This window comes from Molossus molossus, unplaced genomic scaffold (genome assembly GCF_014108415.1).
Source record: "Molossus molossus isolate mMolMol1 unplaced genomic scaffold, mMolMol1.p scaffold_m16_p_13, whole genome shotgun sequence".
NCBI lineage: Eukaryota > Metazoa > Chordata > Mammalia > Chiroptera > Molossidae > Molossus > Molossus molossus.
In genome coordinates, this window is record NW_023425348.1 from 15,211,795 (window position 1) to 15,238,558 (window position 26,764).

The 26,764-nt window shown below is 39.5% G+C and overlaps 2 protein-coding genes across 11 annotated transcripts in view; one reads left to right on the top strand and one right to left on the bottom strand.

Moving 5' to 3' along the window:
• Nucleotides 1-6,515, top strand: part of ATM (ATM serine/threonine kinase) — a 160,403-nt gene extending 153,888 nt beyond the window's left edge. For 3 of the 10 annotated variants that reach the window (XM_036260005.1, XM_036260007.1, XM_036260001.1), the window contains 3 exons: nucleotides 1,721-1,784; nucleotides 5,971-6,107; nucleotides 6,207-6,514. In XM_036260005.1, coding sequence (XP_036115898.1) covers nucleotides 1,721-1,784; nucleotides 5,971-6,107; nucleotides 6,207-6,390 — 385 coding nt within the window. In that variant the 3' untranslated portion in view covers nucleotides 6,391-6,514. Of the gene's footprint in view, nucleotides 1-1,720; nucleotides 1,785-5,970; nucleotides 6,108-6,206 lie in introns of those variants that run through there. The other 7 variants (XM_036259999.1, XM_036260004.1, XM_036259998.1 and 4 more) reach the window with 5 other exon arrangements.
• A 3,539-nt stretch (nucleotides 6,516-10,054) lies between these two features.
• Nucleotides 10,055-26,764, bottom strand: part of CUNH11orf65 (chromosome unknown C11orf65 homolog) — a 111,812-nt gene continuing 95,102 nt past the window's right edge. The window contains exons 8-11 of the mRNA XM_036259486.1: nucleotides 25,082-25,252; nucleotides 18,473-18,528; nucleotides 16,015-16,162; nucleotides 10,055-10,079 (exon numbers count right to left, since the gene is read on the bottom strand). Of these exons, the coding sequence (XP_036115379.1) occupies nucleotides 16,017-16,162; nucleotides 18,473-18,528; nucleotides 25,082-25,252 (373 nt within the window). The 3' untranslated portion in view covers nucleotides 10,055-10,079; nucleotides 16,015-16,016. The remainder of the gene's footprint in view (nucleotides 10,080-16,014; nucleotides 16,163-18,472; nucleotides 18,529-25,081; nucleotides 25,253-26,764) is intronic.

Here is a 26,764-nt window from a genome sequence, read left to right on the forward strand (position 1 = left end):
TGGTGCCTTTCAAGCTGCCTCCCCCACACTGGAGACAGTCTCAATGTGCCTTCTTTACTTTTATAGTTGTAGGACTTCCATTCAGTTTGATTTAAGGTGGTTCTGAGTGACGGTTGTTCTGTAGCTTAGTTTTAATTTTGATGTGGTTTTGGGAGGAGATGAGTACCACGTTTACCTATGTGCCATCTTAACCGGAAGTTGGATATTTATCTTTCTTTGTATAACTTAGTTCATTAGTATATTACCCTCGAGGTTTTGTTGCTGTTGCTTGGAGAGACACATCTAAAAAATTGTTAAGAATGATGTCAAAGAGTTTACTGCCTGTGTTTTCTTCTAGGAGTTTTGTGGTTTTAGATCTTCTATTTAAGTTATTTAATCCATTTGAGTTTATTTTTATGTATGGTATAAAGGAGTGAACCAGTTGTAGACTAGTTATATATATATATATTTTTTGTGTTGTTGCAAATGGTAAGATTTCATTCTTTTTTATTACTGATTAATATTCCTCTGTGTGTGTGTGTGTGTGTGCGTGTGTGTAAAAAACTTCTTCATTCATTTGTCTATTGATGGACACCCAGGTTGTTTCCATATCTTGGCTATTGTAAAGAATGCTGCAGTGAACATAGGGGTGCATGTGTCTTTTTGAATTAGTATTTTTATTTAAATAAATACCCAGAAGAGGAATTGCTAGGTCATAAGGTAGTTCTATTTTTAATTTTTTGTGGTACCTCCATACTGGTTTCCACAGTGGCTGCAACTGTGCGCGAGGGTTCTGTTTTCTCCATATTCTCGCCAACACTTGTTTGTTGACTTTTTGGTAATAGCCATTCTGACAGATGTGAGGTGATATCTCATTGTGGTTTTGATTTGCATTTCCTTGCTTAGTGATGTTGAGCATCTTTTCATGTGTTTGTTGATCATCTATACAGGGTGGGGCAAAAGTAGGTTCATAGTTGTTAGTATGCGAAACAGAGTTTATTCTTGTGTTATTATTTATTAATTATTGTATTATTTTTTTATACGAACAACTGTAAACTTACTTTTGTCCCACCCTGTATGTCTTCTTTGGAGAAATGTCTCTTCAGGTCCTCTGTCCATTTTTCAATTAGATCGTTTATTTTCTGATGTTGAGTTGTTTGAGTTCTTTATATATTTTGGATATTAACTTCTTGTCAGATGTATCATTAGTAGGTTGTCATTTTGTTTGTTGATGGTTTCCTTCACTATGCAAAAGCTATGTAGTTTGATAATGCTTTTATTGCTGTTGCCTGCAGAGACATATCCAAAAATATATATTGCTAAGATCTGTATCAAAGAGTTTACTGCCTGTGTTTTATTCTAGGAATTTTATGGTTTTTAAGTCTTACATTTGAGTTTATTTTTAAAATGGTGTAACAAAGTTGTTCAGTTCTATTTTTTTTTGCATGTATTGCAGTTTTCCCAACACCATTTGTGGAAGAGGCTGTCTTTTCCCCATTGTGTATTCTTGCCTCCTTTCTGTGGATTAAGTGACCATATATATAAGTGTGGGTTTATTTCTGGGTTCTCTCTTCTGTTGCATTTAGATATAAATTAATATTCATTTTAGAAACATCTACTGAAAGCTCACTCTGCCAAGGACTATTATTAATAAGAAAATCTAAGGATAGATAGATAGATAGATAGATAGATATTGAAAACATTGGTGTGTAACAAAATCATATTTATAATGTGTTTGTAGATGCTGTGAAAAAACCATGGAGGTTATGAGAAACTCTCAGGAAACCCTGTTAACCATTGTAGAGGTAAAGTATATTATAATGAAATCTTTATTTCTCTACTTGATAGACTGTACCTTGGTAGCAAGTCACTGATTTGGGGATCGACGCTTCGTTTTAACATGGTGGAGTGATGCTGAGCTGTAGGAGGGAGGGGTGCACACGTGGTAAACAGTGGTTCTGAATGCCTCCACTTCCCTCCCGTTCTCACAGTGTTACAGTGTCATAGTGATCTCTAGTCTTTAATACATAGATCGGCACTTTTCGCATCTTAGATATCTTATTTGGTATTAATTATTTCAGAATGGATTCCATTGAGAGATTAAGAGAAGTCATTAAGTTATCTCCTTTCTCCTGCCCAGGTTCAGAACCATTTAGTCAGACAGACGGAGATCAGGGTCAGCTTTGTTAGTGGAGGGACGTGCTGAAGAGTGAAGGCCAAACTGGCTTCTGCCCGTGCCCCGTCAGGGCTTCTCTACTGTCTTACCCTTAGGATGGCCCCTGAGTGGGGTTTGGCCCGCAGAGCATGCGCACTTCACTGGGCTCACTGCTCCTGTCAAACGGCAGAAAGGGAAGGGAGTCAAGCAGATTTCCAGTGCTCATGACCTTTCCTCTTCCTGGTGAGAAATGTGAACCTAAGGCAGGCATTTACCTGGTAATGGGTATGTGCAGCAGAGATAAAGAAAGAGCCTCCCCTCCTCAGGGGAACGTGGGAAGCAGAATATATGTCTCCCTTACGCTCTTCAGCTTTTTGTTTCTCGGACCTGGTAGGGCTGGACTCACCCGCACTGCTTTTTAAAAATATTGATGCTTACCAAATTCAAACCAAACTTCTAGGGATGAGCAGGAACATTCGTTTTTTTTGTTTTTTTTTCAAAGTTTTCCTACTGTGCGGCCAGGGTTGAAAATTACTGTCTAATTTACTGGCATTGACTATTAAGCCCGTGATCAACAAGGGTGGGGCTGTATCCTGAATAGGGTGAAATTACCAGTCTGTTAGGGTGGCCTTGTGTCCACCTTTATGAACCAGAGGCCTCTTTATAGATCGTTGGAGTGCTGGTGGCAGTATGAATTTTTGCTACAAAGAGGTGCAGAAATGGATCCCCATAGTCTGTTGATAGTTTAAATATAGGGCTGTGCTGTTCCCAAGGCTGAATGAAAATGCATTCCCTTTTTTTTTCCATTTCGAACTATATTCATACGTGTCATTACATGTTTGCCATTGGTTCTGCAGTAAGAGTAAATGATAACCTGTATGCCTCTATAATGTAGAAATTAAAATCTAAAATCAAACTATCTTGCCTTTTTACGTTTAAGATAAAAAGTCCAAAGTTTTCTAATTTAAGATCCAGAGATCCAAAAGTTTTACATGTTGCCCAGTATTTTACTCTGCTCAGTATCAGCAGAAGAACTGGACATGCCTGGGCGGATTTGGGGGTTCCTTTCAGTAGCTGTGCCCTGACTTAACACTTGCTGGAAGAGGGTAGTTTCTTCAGAAGGTTTTATTAGTGGAATGCCAGATTGCTCATGAACCTCGTTCTTTTAAGTAGTGGTAGGATATCAAAGTAGAGAAGTAACAGTGGCCAGATCACCTGAGGGTTCTTACACCATGGTAAGGATTTTATTTTAATTATTTATTTATTTTAATCCTCACCTAAGGATATTTTTCCATTTATCTTCAGACAGAGTAGGAGGAAGGGAGAAAGAGAGAGAGAAGAAAACATTGATGTGAGAGAGAGACACATTGACTGGCTGCCTCCCACACGACTCCAACCAGGGCCAGGGATGAACTGCAACTGGGGTACATGCCCTTGACCGGAATCGAACCCGGGACTCATTGGTCTGCGGGCTGACGCTCTAACCGCTGAGCCAAACCGGCCAGGGCTTTGGTAAGGATTTTAGATTTCACTGAGTGAGGTGGAAACTATTGGACAGTTTTGAGCCTGAGAAGTGATTTCCATCTGCACCTACAATAACTGTGTCACTTATAAGATCATCCTCTCATGCTTTGTGTATTTTTATCCTGAGCTACCCATTCTTCCCTCTTTGAACCTGTTCAGATTTCCTGAAATTATTTGATGTACTTGTCCAATCTTTAAGAGTAGTTTGCAGATTGGAGGCTGTGTCTGCAGCATTAGGAGGGTGCTTCTCGGGGGCAGCATGGTCCCCAGTCCTCTGGAATGCCACTCTGGGCTCCTCGCTTGCATTCATTCCTTTTCCCCTCTTAGGTTTCACTGAGCCATAGTCACTGTTCCTGACATAGTATCAGTGAAAACATTCCCTCACTTCCCAGATCCCTCTTTAAGAACACTTTGACTTCAGTAGGCTTCCCTTTCCCTCTCAGTATATTTGTCTCCTGGCCTTCAATATTGCTTTTTCTTCATAACAGACCATTCTGTCCTTCAAGATTTTTATCAGTTCTACCAAGGAAGTCTCTCCCTTTAACTTAGTGGTTCTTAGCCAAGGATAGTTTTGTTCCTTAGAGGATAGTTGGCAGTGTCTAAAGACATTTTTGGTTGTCATAATAAGGACACTGTTGACATTTAGCTTGTTTGGGCCAGGGAGGCCACTAACATCCTGTGCCAGGACAGCTCACAACTAGAAAGTGTCCAGTCCCAAAGGTCAGTAGTGCCGAGATGAGAAACCCTGATCTAGCTTATTCAGTCTGTATTCCTTCATTGTTTTCATTTAGTCACTTCTGTCTGATAGTAACAGACTAAAGTATACTTTTCAGATGACTTCCTTCTTGATTCTAGAATTTGCAAATATGATTCCTAATACAACCCCTTGGGTTAGAAATAATTTAATTGTGTTGTTTCTGCACTTCAACCCAAACAGACTGCATAGTCTCTTCATAATCCGAGAGCTTCTTTCCTTTTCACTAGTTGATTAATAAAACATTCCTCCCTTTTGTGGGAGAAGCTGGTTGGGCTCTCTAAAATCTAAAGCCATGGTAGTGCTCAACTTGAAGTCACACAGGGACTCTGAACTTAAGGACAAAGCACATACATTCATAGTCCCTCCACACTTTTAATGGCCCAGGAGGGCACGCAAAACAGCATAAACTGACGTGCAGAGTGTGGTACTGCTGCTCCAGTACATTAAACATGTAATGCTAAAGGCATTTTATAGCCCCTGCCTGAAGACCTACAGAGAAACACAGTAAAGGCATCAGTAAAGAAGTGCTCTAACTTGACAATGCTGGAATATCCTGCAACATCACTCATCCCTGGAATTGAGTCTTCACTTATGATTAAGACCTGTATGGTAAGCATTTGCTAAGGCCTATTTTTTAAAAATCTGTGCTTACCAACACCAGAGGCATTAGCTGTTCTGAACTGCCAAGGTCAGAAATCCCTCATGACTTCACTTACTAAAATTTAAGACCTAAAGCTACTTGCTCTGGCCATGCCAGATATTCAGATTCTACTCCATGTATATCTTAAGATGTCAACCACAGCACAAGACCTTGGGTTTTGAGGAGCTTTCAATAAATTATACCTTTTTTCCTCCACTCAAAGTTGGAACTTGTTGAGAGAAAAAGAGCCTTAGAAGTAGGATAGAGATGAAAATGTCAGGTTATCACTCATAAAACTGTTGGAGAACATGGCTTAGGAGTGAGGTCTAAAGAGGCTTTCTATAGTTCTGTCCAAATCCCATAACCTAACCTATCCCTCCTGAGGGAAAAATGGGCCTGCAAAGTAAATTCCCTTACCCAGGACAAGAGAGAGAAGGAAAGGCAGTGACTGGTGCTTATCCCCTTTTAATAGATTAGTTTCACCCAGTAAGGAAACATGGGTCAAGGGACGTCACTTCCTCCACTGTGGAGGAAGAATGAATTCAGAGTGGGATAAGAAGCCCAGAGCATTATGCTTATGTGGTTTCCTCCATAAGGAAACAAGAAACCTGTGCAGTAAGTTTGCCCTTCCCTAAGTCAACTACCATGTGACTGGCCTGTTATTTTTACAATACTGGTTCTGCTCTTTCTAACTACATCATCAAAATGCACATTTGCACTTCGGTTGCAGTTTGTCCCCGGCCCTGGTTGGTCGTGCGGGTGGCAGCCACTCGATGTGTCCCTTCACGTCGATGTTTCTCTCTCTCTCTCCCTCCCACTCTATCTGTACAAAAAATGGAAAAATACCCTCGGGTGAGGATAAAAAAAAAAAAAATGCACATTTGCTCTTTTGATACATATGTTCTCTCTGTCTAGGTCCTCTTGTATGACCCTCTCTTTGACTGGACCATGAATCCTTTGAAAGCTTTGTATTTGCAGCAGAGGCTGGAAGATGAAACTGAGTTCCACTCCACTCCGAATGCAGATGACCAAGAATGCAAACGAAGTCTCAGGTGAGCAGTATTTTAGGAATTGTCAATTGTGCAGTGTCCTATTCCCAAGGCCATTTGAACTGTTTCACCTCATTATCACCTTTGCATTTTTGTCATTAGTGAAATTGACCAGAGTTTCAACAAAGTAGCTGAACGTGTCTTGATGAGACTACAAGAAAAACTGAAAGGAGTGGAGGAAAGAACTGTGCTCAGTGTGGGAGGACAGGTGAATCTGCTCATACAACAGGCCATGGACCCTAAAAACCTCAGCCGACTTTTTCCAGGATGGAAAGCCTGGGTGTGATACTCAGCATATGAATTACCCTTGAGTTCAGCCTTCAGAAATTATATGTTGGTGTTTATTTTTAACCCACCCACCTATTTGGAATATATGGTATTAATATTAACTAAGATGACCACTTACTGCATTTTTTAAAAAATGTTTGTTTCAGTCCCCTAAAGATGCTTTGATTGTCTCAAGGAATATCTCTTCCTGCACACTTTAGAAATAGTTGTCATTCATATTCTACTTGTAGGCTAAACATTTACCATTTCTTCTCAAGTACATACTTGCATCATTTTCAGTAGAATCACTGGCTTATGCTTCAGCGCAGGTGGAGGCAGCCGGAGTGCAGGACCATCACTGGTGTCTCCTGCAGTAGGACTCAGAGCAGATGCATGGGTGGTTTTGAGGTGGCTTTTAATTTAAAATTTTCCCAGCCCTGGCCAGATTGGCTCAGCGGTTGGAACATCGGCCTGTGGACCAGAGAGTCCCGGTTCGGTTCCCACTAAGGGCACGTACCAAAAAAAAAAAATTAAAATTTTCCCAGATATTATATATGAATGAAAATTATTTGATATTAATATATAAAAGGAAGAAAAAAACTTCAAAGTTGTAACCATCTGTATATCATGGCAAAACTACCTTAAAAATAAGAAGCAATGTTGAAAACGAATTAGCACTTAAGAAAACTGTTTGGGCCCTGGCCTGTTTGGCTCAGTGGTTAGAGCGTCGACCTGCGGTCCTGAGAGACCCGGGTTCGGTTCCGCTAAGGGCACGTACCTCGGTTGCAGTTTGTCCCCGGCCCTGGTCGGTCGTGCGGGTGGCAGGCACTCGATGTGTTCCTTTCACATCGATGTTTCTCTCTCTCTCTCTGTTCCTCTCTCTCCCTCCCACTCTACCTGAACAAAAAAATGGGAAAATGTCCTCGGGTGAGGATAAAAAAGAAATATGTTTGGTGCCTGGCCGGTGTGGCTCAGTGGTTGAGCATTGCCCCATGCACCAAGAGGTTGCTAGTTTGATTCCTGGTCGGGACACATACCCAGGTTGTGGGCCTGATCCCCAGTGGGGGGCATGGAAGAGGCAGCCAATCCATGTTCTCTCTCATCGATGTTTCTATGTCCCTTTCCTTCTCCCTTCCTCTCTCTCAAATCAGTAGAGAAAAAAAGAAAGAAATGTGTTTGGATATTTAGTAGCAAGATCCCCAATGTTAACTGAATAAAAATGTTGTTATGGAGAACAAATTTCAGAGACACATCTAGTATGATTACTATTTTTTTTAAATGTATATTGGACCTTCTCATTCTATTCTCTTTACCTTTTAAGCCCATCTGTGTTTTCTATTACTTTATCTTTCTGTCTCTACTTCATTGTCAGATGTTTGTATAATCTTTTAAATTTGTTCACTGGGTTTCTTCTTTCAAAACTTGCTTTAATTTCTAGCTGTGTATTGTTCTTGACGTGCTTATTGTTTCATGATTTTTTTTTTTTTTACTTTTCAGTTTCTTTGATGTCACTAATCACTTTAAACATTCCTGTTTTAGAGTCTCTAATAGCTCAATAAAAAAATCAAGTTCCTTTTGTTTTTATGTATTGATTCTTATATTTGTAGACTGTTTACCCAAGTATTTTGTTAAGTTTGAAAAGTGAGCTTATTTTCAGCAGGGCTTTCTCTGTGGAAAACTTGTGTGATCTGCGTCAAGAATAATTCCTTCCAGATAAGTTTTGTGTCTCCTCATGTCATGTTTCCAGAGCTATTACTAACAAAGGACCACTATTATGTTAATTTCTTGGATTCTGAGTTTCCAGACCTCAAGAGTGTAGTGTAAGTTATTAAGAAGACTCCCAGGCCAAGACAGACACTTTGTCTCATTATCTTCCTATGCTAGTGGGCAGAATGTTTTCTTGACTTCCATCACTGAGGGTGTCATCCTCAATGTGTTCCATCCACCTTTATGGTGGGCTAGAGGGGAGATGTGTGTAATTCCTACCTGCTGCCTTTTACAAGTTCAAGATTTCGTTAAAACAAACCCATAGGTTGGTGGGATGGCAGATTGTGCCAGGACAGCTAGAATGGCAGCTCACAATTTACCTCCAGAGTTTTCAGTTCCCTTCATTTTTGGCCCTCAGGATTTCCCCGTGCTTCCTTCTAAGTGCTGCTGTGCATTTAATAGATTGTTTCTTACATCTGGTCCAGCATTTCTGTGTTTAGATGGAGAGGAAGAGTTCAGGTATCAAAGTTTGCTATTTAGGTAGAAATGGAACACTTTTCTGTTCCCATACTGCCATCAGACAGACAAGTAAAACCACTGACTTGTCTGTTGGGAAATGTAATTCCTCCTCCATCCTTAGGAAAATGTTCATCTTTGCTGTAGAGATTATTCTGCTGCAGAGATTAAGAAATAAGTGGTTATCTTTCCTCTTATTATTTAGGCAACCAGTGTATGTAGACAGTTTTTTCTTTTGAAGGGTTAACGTTGCTGTCTACTTTCAGTGGCAAGCACTCACTCAGGTCTGACCTCTCCACCATTCCTCTCCCTCCAAAAATGGGCTCTAGAGTTTTGTGGAGTTTTGTGGACTATAAATTTCTTAGTTTGGTTTCTGGAGAACTATTCATAAAATTGTTTTGCGTGTGTTTTTTTTAAATCTTTACTCTAGTATATTTCTCCATTTATTTTCAGATAGAGTGGGAGGGAGGGGAAGAGAGAGAGAGAGAGAGAAACACCGATGTGAGAGAGACACATCGATTGGTTGCCTCCCACAAGACCCTGACCCAGGGCCGGAGACCAAACAGCAACCGAAGTACATGCCCTTGACTGGAATCAAACCCACAACTCTTTGATCTACGGGCTAACACTCGGACCACTGAGCTAAACCAGCCAGGGCAATTGTCTTGCCATTTCAAATTACAAACTTAACCTTGGTGTATGTTTTTCTTATAGACTGCCTTTGTTAGTAATAAAAGTACCAATATATACCAAATATTGGTAAATCAAGGAAATGCAATAAACTTAGAATGTCTTTATTTAAGAAAGCCTTGAAATTTTCATGGATGAATAAGAAATGATCAATTAGATGATAATATAGGTAAATGAATATATAACTAATTCTTATTGATGTATCCAAAGAGCTTTGAATAACATCATGAACCCTGTCCTATTCAAATATTCTTTATTTTTTTATTGCAAGGAAGTGAATAACCAGAGCTGAGAAGGCAGAAAAGAAAGTGGTGAGATTGAAAACCTAACAGAGAGAGGAAAGGAGAGGGAGAGAGAGATAGAAACATGAATGAGAGAGAACATCGATTGGCCACCTCCTGCATGCCCCCCACTGGGGACTGGGCCCACAACCTGGGCATGTGCCCCAACTGGGAATTAAACTGGCGATCTCTTGGTGCACAGGTCAACGCTCAACCACTGAGCCACGCTGGCCGGGCCAAATATTCTTATTAATGGCTTTGAAAAGTTTACCAATTTTGCAGATAACAAATCTGGGAGAGTAGCTAATTTACAGGTAATAAAATTAGAATTCTAAAAGATTTAGACAAGCTGGAACACCCTGGAAATGAATAGGATAGAAATTTATCATGGACAAGTGAGTAGTAGTTAGGTTTCTAAAATATTAGTTATAGAGTATTTGTTGTACGCTGAGTACTTGACATACATTATATGCAGCATCTCTTGCAAGATTAGTGATATTATCCCAGTTTACACCTGGAGAAAGGGAAAGTGGAGAAATAAGGTAAATATATTAAGGCCACAATATAGTAAATCAAACATACACATTTTTGCACAATTCCTAACCTGAAGCTTTCAAGTGTAAAGAATCTAGGCTTCACCAGTTAGCTGCTCACAGTGGAAACCAAGTAGAGAAACTACTAGAAAAGCTAGTAAATTATAGACCAAACAGTTGTGTTCAGATTAAGGGATAGCATAGCCCTGCCACCATTTTCAGTGCTAGTCATACCACCCCAAGTATCTCCCTAATCAGTGGGTATGTAAATCCATAGTCATTATAGTACATACTTAAAATATATATACTTAGAATGCTAAAAATTTAAATATGGTCTAAAGCAAAAGGGAAAAACTTTGGACTTATTAAAGATTTAAATAAGCTAGTCTTTAAAAAATGTAGAAAGCTAGTTTACTGGAAATACAGAGATATGTGCCATTTCAAGTATTTTAGTTGCACCTTAATGAAATTATATTTTTTATAGATTTTCTTTAGTACTACTGAATGTATTTCTTTACTGTTACCTGTTTTTGAATAAATAATTCTAAAACAAAATGTATGCTAAGACTCATTTGTGTTATTCATGTCTTTGAGTGTTCTGTGTGCCAGGCATGGTGTGGTTCCTAGGGAGGTGGCAGTGAGCAAGGCAGGCACAGTCGGTGCGCACAGACCTCAGTCTGGATCAGACGGGTGACAAATGCAGTGTGAACTGGGAGGCGTGCTGCACAGAACCAGCCTGGTGTGCTGCATCTCAGTCTAAACAGTCTGGTAGTGTTTCTTAATCACCCCATGACAAAAAGGCAAATGAATGTTCTTTAGGCCTAGAGAGTGATCTAGTTGACATTTTTAACATTTAGAGGATATATACTAGCATGTGACAAAGATCCTGGCATCTTAAATGTGAAGATTGCATACCACATGTTTATTTTTATTTTTTCTTTCATTGAATTTATCGGGGTGACATTGGTTAATAAAACGTTTTTTTAGTGTATAACTGTAACATATTATCTGCATGTTGCATTGTGCACTCATCACTCAAAGTCAAGACTCTCTACCATCATTTATTCCCCCTTTGCCCACTTCCACCCCCCCCCACCCCACCCCCCACATTCATCATACTATTTGTTTCTGTTTGGTTTGGTTTGGTTTTTTTGCTTAATCCCTTTACCTTTTTCACCCAGCCTCCGGAACTCCTTCCCATCTGACAGCTGTCAGTCTGTTCTTTGTGTCTGAGTCTGTTTCTCTTTTGCTTGTTAAGTTTAGTCTGTTCATTAGATTCCACATATAAGTGAAATCATATGGTATTTATCTTTCTCTGACTGGCTTATTTCTCCTAGCATAATACTCCCTAGGTTTATCCATGCTGTTGCAAAAGGTAAGATTTCCTTCTTTTTTTTTTTATCTTCACTCGAGGATATTTTCTTCAGATAGAGTGGGAGGGGGTGGGGGAAGGAGTGAGAAATATCAATGTGAAAGGGACACATCGAGTGGCTGCCACTCGCACGACCAACCAGGGCCGGGGACAAACTGCAACCGAGGTACATGCCCTTAGTGGGAACCGAACCCGGGTCTCTCTGGACCATAGGCCGACGCTCTAACCGCTGAGCCAAACCTGCCAGGGCAGATTTCCTTTTTTTTTTTATGGCTGAGTAGTATTCCATTATGTAAATGTACCACAACTTTTTTATCTACTAATGGGGCTGCTTCCAAATCTTGGCTATGTAAATTCTGCAGAACACAGGGGTGCATGTATCTTTTCAAATTAGCATTTTGGGTTTCTTTAGATACATTTCCAGAAGTGGAATTGCTGGGTTATAAGGCAGTTCCATTTTTAATTTTTTGAGGAAATCCCATGCTGTTTTTCATACTGGCTGCACCAGTCTGCATTCCCACCAACAGTGCCCAAGGGTTCCCTTTTGTCTACATCCTCGCCAACACTTGTTGTTTGTTGATTTATTGATATAGCCATTCTGACAGGTATGAGGTGTTATTTCATTGTGGTTTTAATTTGCAACTAGTTCTCTGATGATTAGTAATATTCAGCATATTTTTTTCATATATCTGTTGGCCATCTATATGTCCTCTTTGAAGAGGTGTCTATTCAGGTCCTTTGCCCATTTTTTTTATTTGGATTGTTTGTTTTCTTGGTGTTGAGTTATATAAGTTCTTTATAAATTTTGGAAATTACCCCTTATCAGATGTATCATTGGCAAATGTATTCTCCCATTCAGTGGGTTGCCTTTTTATTTTAATGGTTTTCTTTACTGTGCAGGAGCTTTTTAGTTTGATGTAATTTCATTTGTTTATTTTTTTCTTTTGTTTCCCTTGCCCAAAGAGATATATCAGAAAAACATTGCTACAAGAAATGTCTGAGACTGCCTATGTCTTCTAGGATTTTTTAAAAATATGTTTTTATTGATTTTTTTTTTTTTGAGGGAAAGTTAGAAACATTGATATGAGAGTGAAACATCTATCGGTTGCCTCTTACATGCCCTCTACTAGGGATCAAGCCCCCAACCCAAGCATGAGCCTCAACTGAAAATCAAACTGAGACTTCTCAGTCTATAGGATGACACTCAATCCACTGAGCTAGGATTTTTATGATGTTGTGACTTACATTTAAGTTTGGTTTTTTTTATCCTCACCTGAAGATATTTTTCCATTGATTTTTAGATAGAGTGGGAGGGAGAGAGAAAGAGAAGCATTGATGAGATAGAGAGAGAGAGAGAGAGAGAGAGAGAGAGACATCATTTGTTTGCCTCCCACATGACCCTGACTGGGGTGACTGGGGCCAGGGATTGAACCTGCAACCCAAGTATGTGCTCATGACTAGAATCAAACCTGTGACACTTTGGTCTACAGGCCAATGCTCTAACTGTGAGCCAAACCAGCCAAGGCTACATTTAAGTCTTAAACCATTTTCAGTTTATTCTTGTGTATGGTGTAAGGAGGTGGTCTAGTTTCTTTTTTTTCTTTCTTTCTTTTTTTGCATGTATCTGTCCGATTTTCCCAATACCATTTATTGAATAGACTGTTTATACCCCATTGTATGTTCTTGCTTTCTTTGTCAAATATTAATTGACCATAAAGGCATGGGTTTATCTCTGGGCTCTCTGTTCTATTCCATTGATCTAATCTATATGTCTGTTTTCATGCCAGTACCATGCTGTTTTGATTACTATGGCCTTGTAGTATAGTTTGAAATCAGGTAGTGAGATTCCTACAACTTTATTCTTTCTCATGATTACTGTGACTATTCAGGGGTTCCATGGTTCCATATGAATTTTTGGAATATTTGTTCTAGTTCTATGAAATATGCCATTGGTATCTTGATAGGAATTGCTTTGGGTAGATGGGCATTTTAATTCTATTCATTCTTGTTACCTATGAACATGGTATATGCTTCCACTTATTTGTATCTTTTTAATTTCTTCAGTGTCTTTTAATTTTCTGAGTACTATACAGGTCTTTTACATCCTTGGTTAAATTTATCCCTAGTTTTTTTTTAATGCAATTGTAAATTGGATTGTTTTCTTAGTTTCCCTTTTTGGTAGTTCATTATTGGTAAATAAAAATGCCACTGATAAACAAAATAGATCCAGAGACATGGAAGTAGGGAACAGACTGCCAAACCTCAGAGGGAAGGGGCCTGGGGAGCAAGAAGAGATAAACCAAAGAACTTACATGCATGTATGCATAACCAATGGACACAAACAACCGTGTGGTGAGAGGGGGTTGGCAGGAGCGGGGAGGAGGGTGTCAATAGGGGGGAAAGGAGGGACATCTGTAAAAAAAAAAAAATTAAAAATTTAGAAAATGCCACTTTTTTTTTTTTAAGTTTTCTTTATTGATTTTGAGAGAGGGGGGAAAGGGAGAGGAAGAGAGAGAAACATCGACGAGAGAACAATTGGCTGCCTCCTGCATGTCCCTGACCAGGAATTAAACGGGCATCCTCTTGATGCACAGGATGATGCCCAACCAACTGAGCCACACTGGCCAGGGCTATTTTAAAATCTTTTAACAAATAAGAAATTAAACATTTAACTAATTAGAAGTAGGCAAAGATTTGAACAGACTGCCATAAAAAATATCCAAAGACAAATAAGCACATTAATGATCCTAAACTTCATAAGCTATTTGGAAAATGTAAACTAAAGTCATGATGAACAACCATCAAAATGGAAAGGTAACTCACTATATGGGAGAGTATAATTGCCAGTGATACATCAGATAAGGGGTTAATTTCCAAAATATATAGAGTACTCACACAACCCAACAAAAGGAAGACAAAGAACCCAATTTAAAAATGGGCAGAGGACCTAAAGAGATACCTCTCCAAACAGGACATACAAATGGCCAAAGACATATGAAAAAATGCTCAACGTCACTAATCGTCAGAGAGATGCAAATTAAAACAATGAGATATCACCTCACACCTGCCAGAATGGCCACCATCAACAAATCATCAAACAACAAGTGTTGGCGAGGGTGTGGAGAAAAGACTCTAGTACACTGCTGGTGGGAATGCAGACTGGTGCAGCCACTATGGAAAACAATATGGTGTTACCTCAAAAAATTAAAAATTGAACTGCCGTTTGACCCAGTGATCCCACTTCTAAGAATATACCCTAAGAAGCCTGAAACACCAATCAGAAAGAATATATGTATCCCCATGTTTGTAGCAGCACTATTTACAATTGAACCACTGATACAAACAACAAGGAGTGACTTTCAGAAGCGTTATGCTAAATAGAAAAAGCTGGACTCAAAAAGACTACATATAATATTTCATTTATAAGGCATTCTAGAAACGGCAGACCCTTAGTGACTGAAAGGAGATCAGTGGTTTCTGGGGCTTAGGGTGGAGAGGGTTGACTGCAAAGATGCAGTTTGGGGGAGACGGAAATGCTTTATGTCTTAATTGTGGTGAAAATTATATTTGTCAAAACTCAACACTCCATATGGGTGAATTTGTATGTAAATTATCTCAATAAGTGTTTTTTCTTTTTTTCTACATATTTTTTTAATTGACTTTTTAGAGAGAGGGGAAGGGAAAGAGAGAAACATCAGCTGCATGTTCCCCAAACAAGACCGCATTCAGGGCTTGTGCCCTGATTGGGAATCAAACCAGGACCTCTCAGTCCATGGGACGACACACAATCCACTGAGCCACACTGGCCAGGCTATTTTTCTTTTCTTAAATATACATACATTAGGTCGCTGCTGATTTTTTTTTTTTTTTTTTTTAATATAGTTGGGGGTATAAGCCTCTGGTCTGTTAGTGTTATAGACAGATTTTTAAAGCTACAGTATGTATGTGGTGACTGGTGGCAATAGAAGTGCTTACACCGGAGGGTGTGAGGGACTGTTCCTTGACTCAGCAGTCATGTCCGGTTCTCTTCTTCCGTGTAGAAGCTGAAAGCCAGATTTCCGCTTTCCTAGCTTCTTTAGCTTAAGTGTCCCCCAGTGACCCAGTTTGTTCAAGGATGTCTAGGGTGACAAGGGCTGGGGCTTCTAGTAAGCCTGTTGCTTTCCTAATAAAAAGAGAATTTGCTATACTTCCCCTTCCACCTTTTCCTTTTTTGATGGAAAGAGAATACTGCCTGACATAAATGCTCAAATAAAAGACGCTTCAAAAAATAAAAACAAGCTGAAGATTTTTTTGCACCTAAGTATAATATCTTTATTTAAGTATGACTGTTAGAATATTACAGTTTTCAGAATACCAGGCATAATTTCCACGTTTTCTATGACCACTGTATTCAGCCCGATGTTTTTTCTGTTTAAACTTCCTTAATTGGGTAGATTCTGTGCTAAGAATGTATGTCGTTCTAGTCAGAATATACTATCTCTTGACTATAGCTGATGAAATCAGGACTTGAAGGGCTGTAAGCTCAAAAAAGAAGAGTACTTTACATTTATATTTTATACGTGGAATTAGGTGTCAGTCTAGTAAAATTTGGTCCTTTGTAAATATTTTCATATGAAGTATTTTCTGCTGTTCCCATGTCCTCTGATATAGCTGCATAATCATATATTTTCTGTTCTTGTCCAAACCTGAAACCTAGAGAGGATGACAGATGTTTAGAAAGATGCCGGATGTGATAAGACACACTCGTTCAGTGTGCGGCTGAGGCCTGTTCCATGTTCCTTTTCACCACTCAGAGTAGCCATCTATCTTTATGTCCTATTTGACTGAAGCCATAAACATCCCAAAGTTCTGGGTTCCTCCTACTTTTCACTGCTATATTTTGTTGTCCATCTCTACAAAAGGCTCTGCAGTACTTGGGTTTGAGGTTTGATCTATTACTCATTAGCTGTGTAATTTGGGGCACATTACTTAACCTCAGTCAGTCTCAGTGTCCTCATCTAGAAAATGGGGATAACAGCACATACCTGATCGCTTTTCTGTGAGAACTAAGTGTAATGGTTCCTGTAAACGACTTAGTTTGGTGTTTAGCTAGTGCTCCATAGTTAACTATTTGCTAACAGTTTTTTATTTCCAAATGAATAGAATCCTTTTCTCTCTCTAGAGGTAGTTTCCAAATCTCTGGATTAGATTTCCTTGTGCTTCTTGAAGAAGTGGCACCCACTCTCTCCTCTTCTCCAGCACCAACACCTTCCACTGACTTCAACTATATTGCAAACCTCTACTACTTAAAATAATTTCCACTTGCTCTTGTGCTCCTTCCTATCATTATGCTGTATCTTTCCACCTTTTGCAGTCAGTACAGGCAGATCTCATGGTGTGTCTGTCACTTTATTGCACTTCACAGATGTTCCTTTTTTTACAAAGGGAAGGCAAAACCTTCCACCAGCAAAAAGATCATAACTCGCTTTATTTATTGCAATACTTGCTTTATTGAGGTGGTCTGGAACTGAACCTGCCATATCTCCAAGGTATGCCTGTAATCTCTTTTAACTCAGTATTTTATATTCTGTACTTCCACTTTTGTACTTGTCATTTCTTTATATTATTTCATCTGTCATTGAAAACTTGTGCTACACATTGGGAATTCAATAGTGAACAGGACAACTCCCTGCCCTTAAGTGAAGATGGTTACCTAAAGCTGTTCTGTAGGAGGCCATCAACTCCATTAAACCCCAAGTGGAAACCACATAATGTTCAAGGAACAGGCTAGAGGCCAGTGATGGTGGGGTTGTGAGTGAGGCGGACAGTGTAACGTGGTAAGGGTAGAAAGCTAAGCCAAGACTCGATTCCAAGCGCAGTGGGAAACAGAGGTAGCAGGGGTGGTTATCATTAAGAGCATGGGTTCTGGAGCTAGCCTGCCTCAATTCAAATCTTGGCCCTCACAGGATATTACTGTGAGACCTGAGCAAGTAACCCATGTCTTTGCTTGCTCAGCTGTAAAATGCAGACAGTGGAACCTGACTCACTGAGTTGGTCTGAAGATCAGATGAGCTAACATTAGAAAACACTTTAAGATAGCACTTCCACATGGTAATTACTGAAGAAGAGTCTAGGTGTTCTAATTGCGTTGATTTAAATTGTAAAAGATCACTACCTGCTGTGTGGGGAAGGGAGTGGAGGAGTATGAGTTTGGAGGCTGTTACAGAAGCCTGTAGATGGATGATGGCAACCTGGACTGTAGCACTGAGCTGGACAAAAGTAGAAAGGTTAAGGCTAATGGTAGCTAACATTTATAGAGTATGGATTATCTATCAGGCACTAGTCTAAGCTCTTTACACTTTCTACATCTTAGTACTTCACAACAACCTACGAGCATGGTACTGTTGTTCTCATTTTACAGGGAAGAAAACTGAGCTAGTAACTTGCCCGGGATCACACGGCTAGTAAGCAGTAGAGCCAAAAATCAACACTAGGCAGTCTGAATCAACTTCCCACAATAGCAACCTCCCACAGATAACAGCAGGACACAACTCATGCATGCAGATTATACAGTAACCATAATTAGACATGGGCTATGTTAGAATTGTTGGTGTTTCTAGGGTATGATGAGATGCTTCTTCAACATGCTACCACTTTCAGCTTCTCAGTATTGTGGACTGCTGGAGGGACAACAGTGGCATAGCACCTAAACATCATTTCTTAACATTTGGAGACATTTATTCAGCCAAGTGAAGTTTGCTCATTAAAAATTATTATTGAAATAATATCTCACATGAGATATGCAACTTTTTTTTTTAAGTTTCATTAAAAAGTATCCAACCTTATATAAAATATTCCCAAATAACAGTCTTCCCTATTAGGTAAGAATGACTTGGCAAACCTATCCATGTCTATGTACTGTGCAGGGTGCTGAGATGTTACGTGCTAAGACGTGTACATGTGTGGAATGGATTATTTTTGTTCACAAGAATTTCCCATAAAGTAGTGCTAAAAATTACCTACTTTTGAAGTTAGCTGAAGAGTTGCTTGTAGCAATTTCCTTCCAGTTGGCAACATACCTAAGCACATTATATAGACATTCATTAAATTGGTTTATTAGTAACTAATGAATCGATTCATTAGTACATGCTTAGGCCACTTCTACAATTCCGCTTTCTTTATGAAATCTTAATGACAACAAATTCATTAGTCCAAATCTTTAATTCTCATGACTTTCCCACCTCCATGTAGCTCTCATGCACCTAAGACACCCCTAGGACTGGGAGTTGGAGGAAGTATAAAAATGGTGCCCACCATCTACCATCTTAGTGCCCCCTTTGGTCTCCCTCAGCACACCTCTCCCCATCCTGTTCCAGTCCTTTGAGATCATGTCCTCAGTTGAATGCCTACTAAGATGTTAGTTAACTTCTAAATTAAAAGTATGGGCAAGCCCTGGCTGGTTTGGTGTAGTGATTAGAACGTCCGCCTATGGACCAAAGTGTTACAGGTTTGATTCCCCAGCAAGGGCACGTACCTGGGTTGCAGGTTTGATCCCAGGCCCTGTGCAGGAGGCAACCAATCGATGTGTCTCTCTCACATGGATGTCTGTCTCTCCCCCCCCCCCCCACTCCCCGTTCCACTTTATCTAAAAATCAATGGAAAAACATACTCAGGTGAAAATTAACAAAAAATAAAATAAGAATATGGACAGAAAACTCTCTGGGAGGGGAACAACAAAGGAACTTTGTCCTTGGTTCTGGACTGTCAGACCTACATGTTAACAGGAGTTCAATGCATGTGTTTATGCTCTCGGAGCAGCAGTGCTGTCTGCAGTGCGCAGCAAACATGAGAGAGCGTAGCGCCCATGCAGCTGCTACGTCAGCTCCCTAAACAGACTGAAGCAGGGAAACCAGAGTAGCCTGAGGTGAGATAGAATAGGGAATGACAAGGTCTGACAAGCTACGGAGATGAGGGAATGCTCCAAGAGGCAGGCTTCCTGTGACTATTCCATTTCATTCTAGGCTCTGTGTCCTCTTTCCCAAACCTTTCTTTCAACTGCACCCGAGAAATCAGATGAGGAATTGGTCACAGCAGGTGCTGAAGGGAGCTGGCAAAAAGTGTGAGGGTAATTAGAATTGTCACATAAAAAATGATTTTCCAGGTATTCATTTATTACACTGAACTACTCTTGTTAACTGTGTTTCTGAAGTTTTTTGTTTTAGGAAGGTATATAGTATCCAACAACATTTAATTATTTAAAGTGCTGTGTCTAAAGTCAGCTCCTTTTTCTTACTCCTATCTTTTATTGCTCCAAGATCTTTATTCTATGGCCTTAAGTAGTATACTGCTGGGTCACTGTTACATGAACAGATGCAGGGTAACAGCAGGCATTGTGAACCCCTTCCCAACATCACTTGGGAGACAATTCACTCTGGATTGACCTTAAATTTAGGCAGACTTTAAGTGGTTATTCAGGGTCACTACAAAGAGCTGTATGTCTATCACCCTGCTTCCTTAGATTTATATACTCATTTTCATTCCACCTTCAAGGACACCTGACTGTCTGAGGTACAAACATATTCCATATTTAATTAAGGCTGATCACTGTCTCTGCTTTACCTGATATTAGGGCAATTATTTTATTTTATTAAATTGATTTTAGAGAGAGGAAGCAGGAGAGGAAGAAACATTGATCAGTTGCTTCCTGCACACGCCCTGACAGGATCAAACGCACAACCTTTAGGTGAAGGAGACGATGCTCCAACGAACTGAGCCACACCATCCAGGGATAGAACAATTATTTCAAAAGAACTTCTCATAAGGAACATACCAACAGTAACTGATAAAAAAAAATTCTAAGTTTTACAAATGGAAGCAACAGCCCAGCCGGTGTGGCTCAGTGGTTGAGCATCGACCCATACACCAAGAGGTCGCCAGTTTGAGTCCCCATCAGGGCACATGCCCAGGTTTTGGGCCCAATCCCCAGTAGGGGCATGCGGGAAGTGGCCAATCTGTGTTCTCTCTCATTGATGTTTCTATCTATCTCTCTCTCTCCCTCTTCCTTCCTCTTTCTCTAAAGATCAATAAAAAAAAAAAATTTAAAACAAATAGAAGCAACAGTTTGATGATAGCATGACTATACTGCTCATATCATAGAGGTAATTTGTCTTTCTCACTGAGAAGTTTCTGTAATTTTTTAAAATAATAATTACAGAATAATGTATATGAGGAATCTACAATAAATTCCTCAGGAGTACAAATTTAACATTTTAATGGTCTGGGAAAATCCCTAACCAGAAAGGCCACATAACTCCATGTCCTAGAAATCAAAGGAACAGCTTCAGATATAGATACTACCCCTCACAAACAGGCAAAGATCTCTCACCAACATGGTTAATAGAATATCTGGAAACTATAGAATATCTGCTGATCACTTAACAGGTTATTTCAAAATTCAGTTTGAAAATTAAGATTCTCGAGGAGGAACATCTGGTAGATAGAGAATATGCCCCTGAAAATCCAACAGGATCGATGACAGTAGCAGTCATAGTAGCCAATATGCAGCATTGTGGGTAACTCAGTGATGGTGATGCACAGGCTGTCTTACATTCTGAGTGCCTGCAGCAACATATCTCTACATATTGCAATATTTGCCACAGTACTCAGTGTCCTTGAGTGCGAGAGAGAAGTTGGCTCTATCCATTCTTCAGAATTGCAATAACACTGTGTGCAGTTGATGCTGTTTCAATGTGCACCTGAAGATGCACATGGCTCCCTCCCAGGAGAGTAGAATCCTCATGATGAGGGGTAGCACAAGTCGCTGGGGAACCTGGTTTGTATCAATATTGAGTGCTCAGCCCATTTATGTCATTCTAATGGTCTGACTATTGAAAACTGTTCACAGATTTTGAAGAATACTCTCCAAGGAATTAGTGGCTAGCAATTCTCCTGAAGAAAAATGTGAGACTCTGAAATTCTTGTCAAACAAGGTGGCATTAAGCCAGTTACAAACATCTAAATGACTGCAAACATCTAACAGGAAAGTAGACTGTGGAGAACATAAATGCACTGGGAAGAAGGTGCTGGCTTACACTTCATGTCCGTTGTCAGCTAGGGGAAGACCTCTGCAAAATTTGGTCTTGCCTGAGATAATCAGTAATTTAGGATTAGTAATGTACTGAAATATTCCCAAATAATAATGCTGGATTCTATATGAAATATTTGTTGTCCAGAGCTCAATAGAAAAACATGTTTTTAAAGAGTTCAAAGTTGGGCCCTGGCCGGTTTGGCTCAGCGGTTGGAGCATCGGCCTGCGGTACAGAGAGACCCGGGTTCGGTTCCCGCTAAGGGCACGTACCTCGGTTGCAGTTTGTCCCCGGCCCTGGTTGGTCGTGCAGGTGGCAGCCACTCGATGTGTCCCTTCACATCGATGTTTCTCTCTCTCTCTCTCTCCCTCCCGCTCTATCTGAACAAAAAATGGAAAAATGTCCTCGGGTGAGGATACAAAAAAAAAAAAAGAGTTCAAAGTTGGTTCCAAATTAGGATACTGTTTAAGTGAGAGAATAAACTGAGTTGTACATAATTTGGAAACATGAGGTATCTGCATTTTTAAAAAATGGCAAGCTAGTTGTATTCATGCAAACCCACATAGAGTGTATGATGGAAAAAACTATGTCAAGTCTTAACTGGTTTATTGTTTTTATCCTTTCTTCCACAGAGACCATTAGGAATGTCATCACCTGCCAGAGAAGGGTGTGGTGGATGACACTGGACTTTGAACTTAACTGTATTACAGATTTCCTTTTGTATTCCAATAGTGATGGAATATAGGCTCTTGGGTGTGGATTTTTGGGTAATCTTTCACTAAAGTTTGTTGGCCTTTTGCTTGGTTAGTCAAATGTGTACAGGAAAAGCAAATAGGATTTCTAAAGCTCACTGAGAAAATTCTCTATCCTGCCCTCAGAAGCTCATTGAAAATGAACCTCACCTTACTTCTCTCCCTTTCTTCCTTCCATTCTTTTACCCAGCGATTTTTACTTAGGAAAAAAAGTAGAAGTACAACATTACATAAAGTATATGATGTCTAACCACTATGCTGTACACCTGAAATGATTACAAAATAATATTGAATGTAAATAAAATATACTTCCGATTTTTTAAAAAGTAAAAAAAAAAAAAGTACAGCAATAGAGTGCCTTTCTTTGGATGTCATTCCTTGCATAATTATTACCATCTGTATTTACTCAGTGTCCCCAAAATCACAGGTGTGCTGTCTATAGGGAATCCCAATATTATGGTCTGGAGAAGATATTGGTGTTACTGAATCGTAACAATCTCTTTTTACTATTTACTTATTACAAAAAATTTTTTTAAATCCTCACCCAAGGATATTTTTCCATTTATCTTCAGATAAAGTGGGAGGGAAAGAGAGAAAAACATCCACGTGAGAGGGACATATCGACTGGTTGCCTCCCACATGACCCTGACCAGGGCCAGGGACAAACTGCAACCAGGGTTCGTGCCCTTGGCTGGAATTGAACCCGGGACGTTTTGGTCCACAGGTAGACACTCTAACTGCTGAGCCAAACTGGCCAGGGAGGGCCAGAATATTTGAAAGCATCTATTTACTATGCATAATTAATTCTTTATTTCTTATCTTACCCTTTTTATTTTCTAAAATATCCTTCCTATCAATATCTTGTTTTTTGTTTTTTTTTATTCTTTTCCTTTTTTTTCTTAGTCATTCTTTTTTTCTCCTTTTGTCATCTTTCCTTTTCTCATTATTCTCTTCTCTGATTCCTCTTGGATTCTCTTCCTGTTCTCTTGTTCAATGACATAATGATTTTTCCTATCTCATTTTCTTATCTTTCTAATTTCTTCCTTTTTCTTATATTTCTTTACTCATACTATCATTTTAATTTTTCTACCTTTTCATCCATGCAATATTTACATTCCTTATTGTAGCTGAGTAAATATTCAATATATTTAAAAGCTTTTTGAGATATAATTCACATACCATACAGTCTTCCCATTTAAAATGTACAATTCAGGCCCTGGCTGGTTTGGCCCGTGGACCAAAGAGTCTCAGGTTCAATTCTGGTCAAGGGCATGTACCTCAGTTGTGGTTCAGTCCCTGGTCCTGGTCAGGGTCCTGTGGGAGGCAACCAATCAATGTATCATTCTCACATTGATATTTCTCTCTCTCTCCCACTCTATCTGAAAAAGCAATGGAAAAAACATCCTTGCTTCCTTGGCCGGTTTGGCTCAGCGGTTAGAGTGTTGGCCCACAGACCAATGAATCTCGGGTTCGATTCTGGTCAAGGGCATGTACCTTGGTTGTGGTTTGGGGTCGTGCAGGAGGCAACCAGTCATTGAGTCCTCTCACATCCGTGTTTCTCTCTCCCTCTCTCCCCGTCCCTTCCACTCTACCTGAAGATAAAATGGAAATGTATCCTTGGGTGAGGATTAAGAAAATAAATAATTAATTTAAATAAATAAATAAAGCATATAATTCAGTGGCTTTAGTGTACCCACAGGGTTGTGCATCCATCACCAAGATCAATTTTAGAACATTTTCCTTTCTCCAGAAAGAAACTGTACCCTTTAGACATCACCTTCCAATCTCCATAAGTCTCCCAGCCCTAGGTATCCACTAATCTACTTTCTCTCTCTACAGATTTGCCTTTTCTGGACTTTACATATAAACGAAATTATACAGTATGTGGTCCTTTTTGATTGGCTTCCTTCACTTAGCAGGTTGATCACTATTGTAGCATTTATTAGCATTTCTTTTTATTGCAGAATAATATTCCATAGTATGGATGTACCACATTTTATTTACCCATTCATCAGTTAATGAATATTTGAGTTGTTTCTACTTTTTGGTTATATTCTGACTAATACTACTATGAACATTTATGTACAAATTTTTGCATGGATATGTGTTCATTTTTCTTGTACATATATACTGAGGACTGGAATTGCTCAATCATATGGCAACTTCATGTTTAACCATTTGAGAAACTGCCAGACTGTTTTCCAAAATGACTGCACCATTGTACATTTCCATTGGCAGTATATAAAGGTTCCAATTCCTCCACCTCCTTGCCAAGACGTTACTATCTGTCTATTTAATTGTAGCCATCTTAGTGGGTCTGAAGTAAGAACTCATGGTTTTATCTTGAATTTCCCTGCTGGTTATATTAAATATTTTTAAATTTCCATCATGCACAAAATAATTCTAAAAATATTTTCCAAGGCCATAGTATGTCACTGAAAAATTATAACTTTTTAATGCCCCACATGGGAAGATCAAGGACTATACATTAAGGAAATTCTTATTATTAATTTCCTTAGCCTTGTTTTTAAATCCCAAAGTAAGAAATAAAGCAGATTTAGACTAAGGCCTAAGAATAAAGTCTAACAATAAAGAACATCTCATTTTCTTTTTTTCTATCACTTTTATATTGTTCTCCCTTGTTTCTTCTTTATTACTTAGACAAGTAATACACACACATTTGGGGGAGGGAGATTAAGTTTGTGGTCCCCTAGATTCAACGTGGGAGTGGAAAATACTAGGAAGAAAAATACGGTGCCTGCCCTTGTGCCCCAAGAACAGCAACATGTATTTACTCATCAAAGTTTAGTGTATTTGTCCAGTTCAGCACTTCATCCACTTCCCATTCCATCACAGAATCTATTCCACCATCTTCAATAGATTGTATTAGCCCTTTTGTTGCAGTGTGAATTAAACCTAGAGTTTCCTGGTTTGTTGACTTGGCCTCCAGGTGTCCTCCATAGTACCTAAAGAGAGGAAAGGAAGAGAGACATAAATCCTTTGGCACAGGTGATTACTAGTAGGAGCAGTTAATATATATTGTTGTAGTACTATTTAAATACAAACCAAATTTTTACTCTAAAAATACCTCTAAACCAAGTTCTGTGTGATGGGATCTTTTGGAAAAAACAAAGCAACTTAATCACACTAACAAGAGAAGCCTCATTTCAAGATTACCTCTCAGTAAGTTGGATTTTTATGATACAAAGAAAAACTAAGGTATTATATCACTGAATCATAGAAGTATAGAATCAAAGGATCTTGGAGACTAAATAACTAGCCCACTTGTTTTGTTTGTTTTATTTATTTTTGTTAATCCTCGCCAGATTTATTTTTATTCCATTGATTTTTTTTTTTTTTTTTTTAGAGAGTAGAAGGGAGAAAGGGTGGGGAGAGACAAGAGAAACATCAATGTGAGAGAGAGAGAGGCATCAATTGGTTGCCTCCTGCACAACTCCAAGTGGGCCTGGGATTGAACCTGCAGCCCAGGTACATGCCCTTGACTGGGAATCAAATCTGAGACCCTGCCCTGGCCGGTTTGGCTCAGCGGGTAGAGCGTTGGCCTGCGGTACAGAGAGACCCGGGTTCGGTTCCTGCTAAGGGCACGTACCTCGGTTGCAGCTTGTCCCCGGCCCTGGTTGGTCGTGCGGGTGGCAGCCACTCGATGTGTCCCTTCACATCGATGTTTCTCTCTCTCTCTCTCTCTTCCTCTCTCTCCCTCCTGCTCTATCTGAACAAAAAATGGAAAAATGTCCTCGGGTCAGGATTAAAAAAAAACAAAAACCTGAGACCCTTTGGTGTGTGGGCCAATGCTCACCACTGAGCCATACTGGCCAGGGCAACTAACCCAATTGTCTTAGAGATAAGGAAATTCTAGAAGAGTTGAGTGACTTTTAGAAGGTCCTATGGATAATAACAAATAGGAAGAGGGAAGGGAAGAGAATGAGAGGAAAAGATAAAGAGAAGAGAGATATTGATAACTGTTTTATGTCAAGTACTTTTCTTTTACTTTTTTTTTTTTATCCTCATCCGAGGACATTTTTCCTTTTTGTTGTTGTTGTTGTTGTTGTTCAGATAGAGTGGGAGGGAGAGAGAGGAAGAGAGAGAGAGAGAGAAACATCGATGTGAAGGGACACATCGAGTGGCTGCCACCCGCACGACCAACCAGGGCCGGGGACAAACTGCAACCGAGGTACGTGCCCTTAGCGGGAACCGAACCCGGGTCTCTCTGGACCGTAGGCCGACGCTCCAACCGCTGAGCCAAACCGGCCAGGGCTCAAGTACTTTTCATATATCATTTTGTTTCATTCTCTTGAAAAAGACAGCTATTTTTATTCCCATTCTATGGGTGAGAAATTAAGAATTTGTTCAAGATCATGTATATAGTAAATGTATATCAGAGCCAGTGTTCAAATCTGACTTCAAGCCCAGACTTCTGTAGTACTTTTTTCTTTTATTAGCCTGAGCACATAAATTAA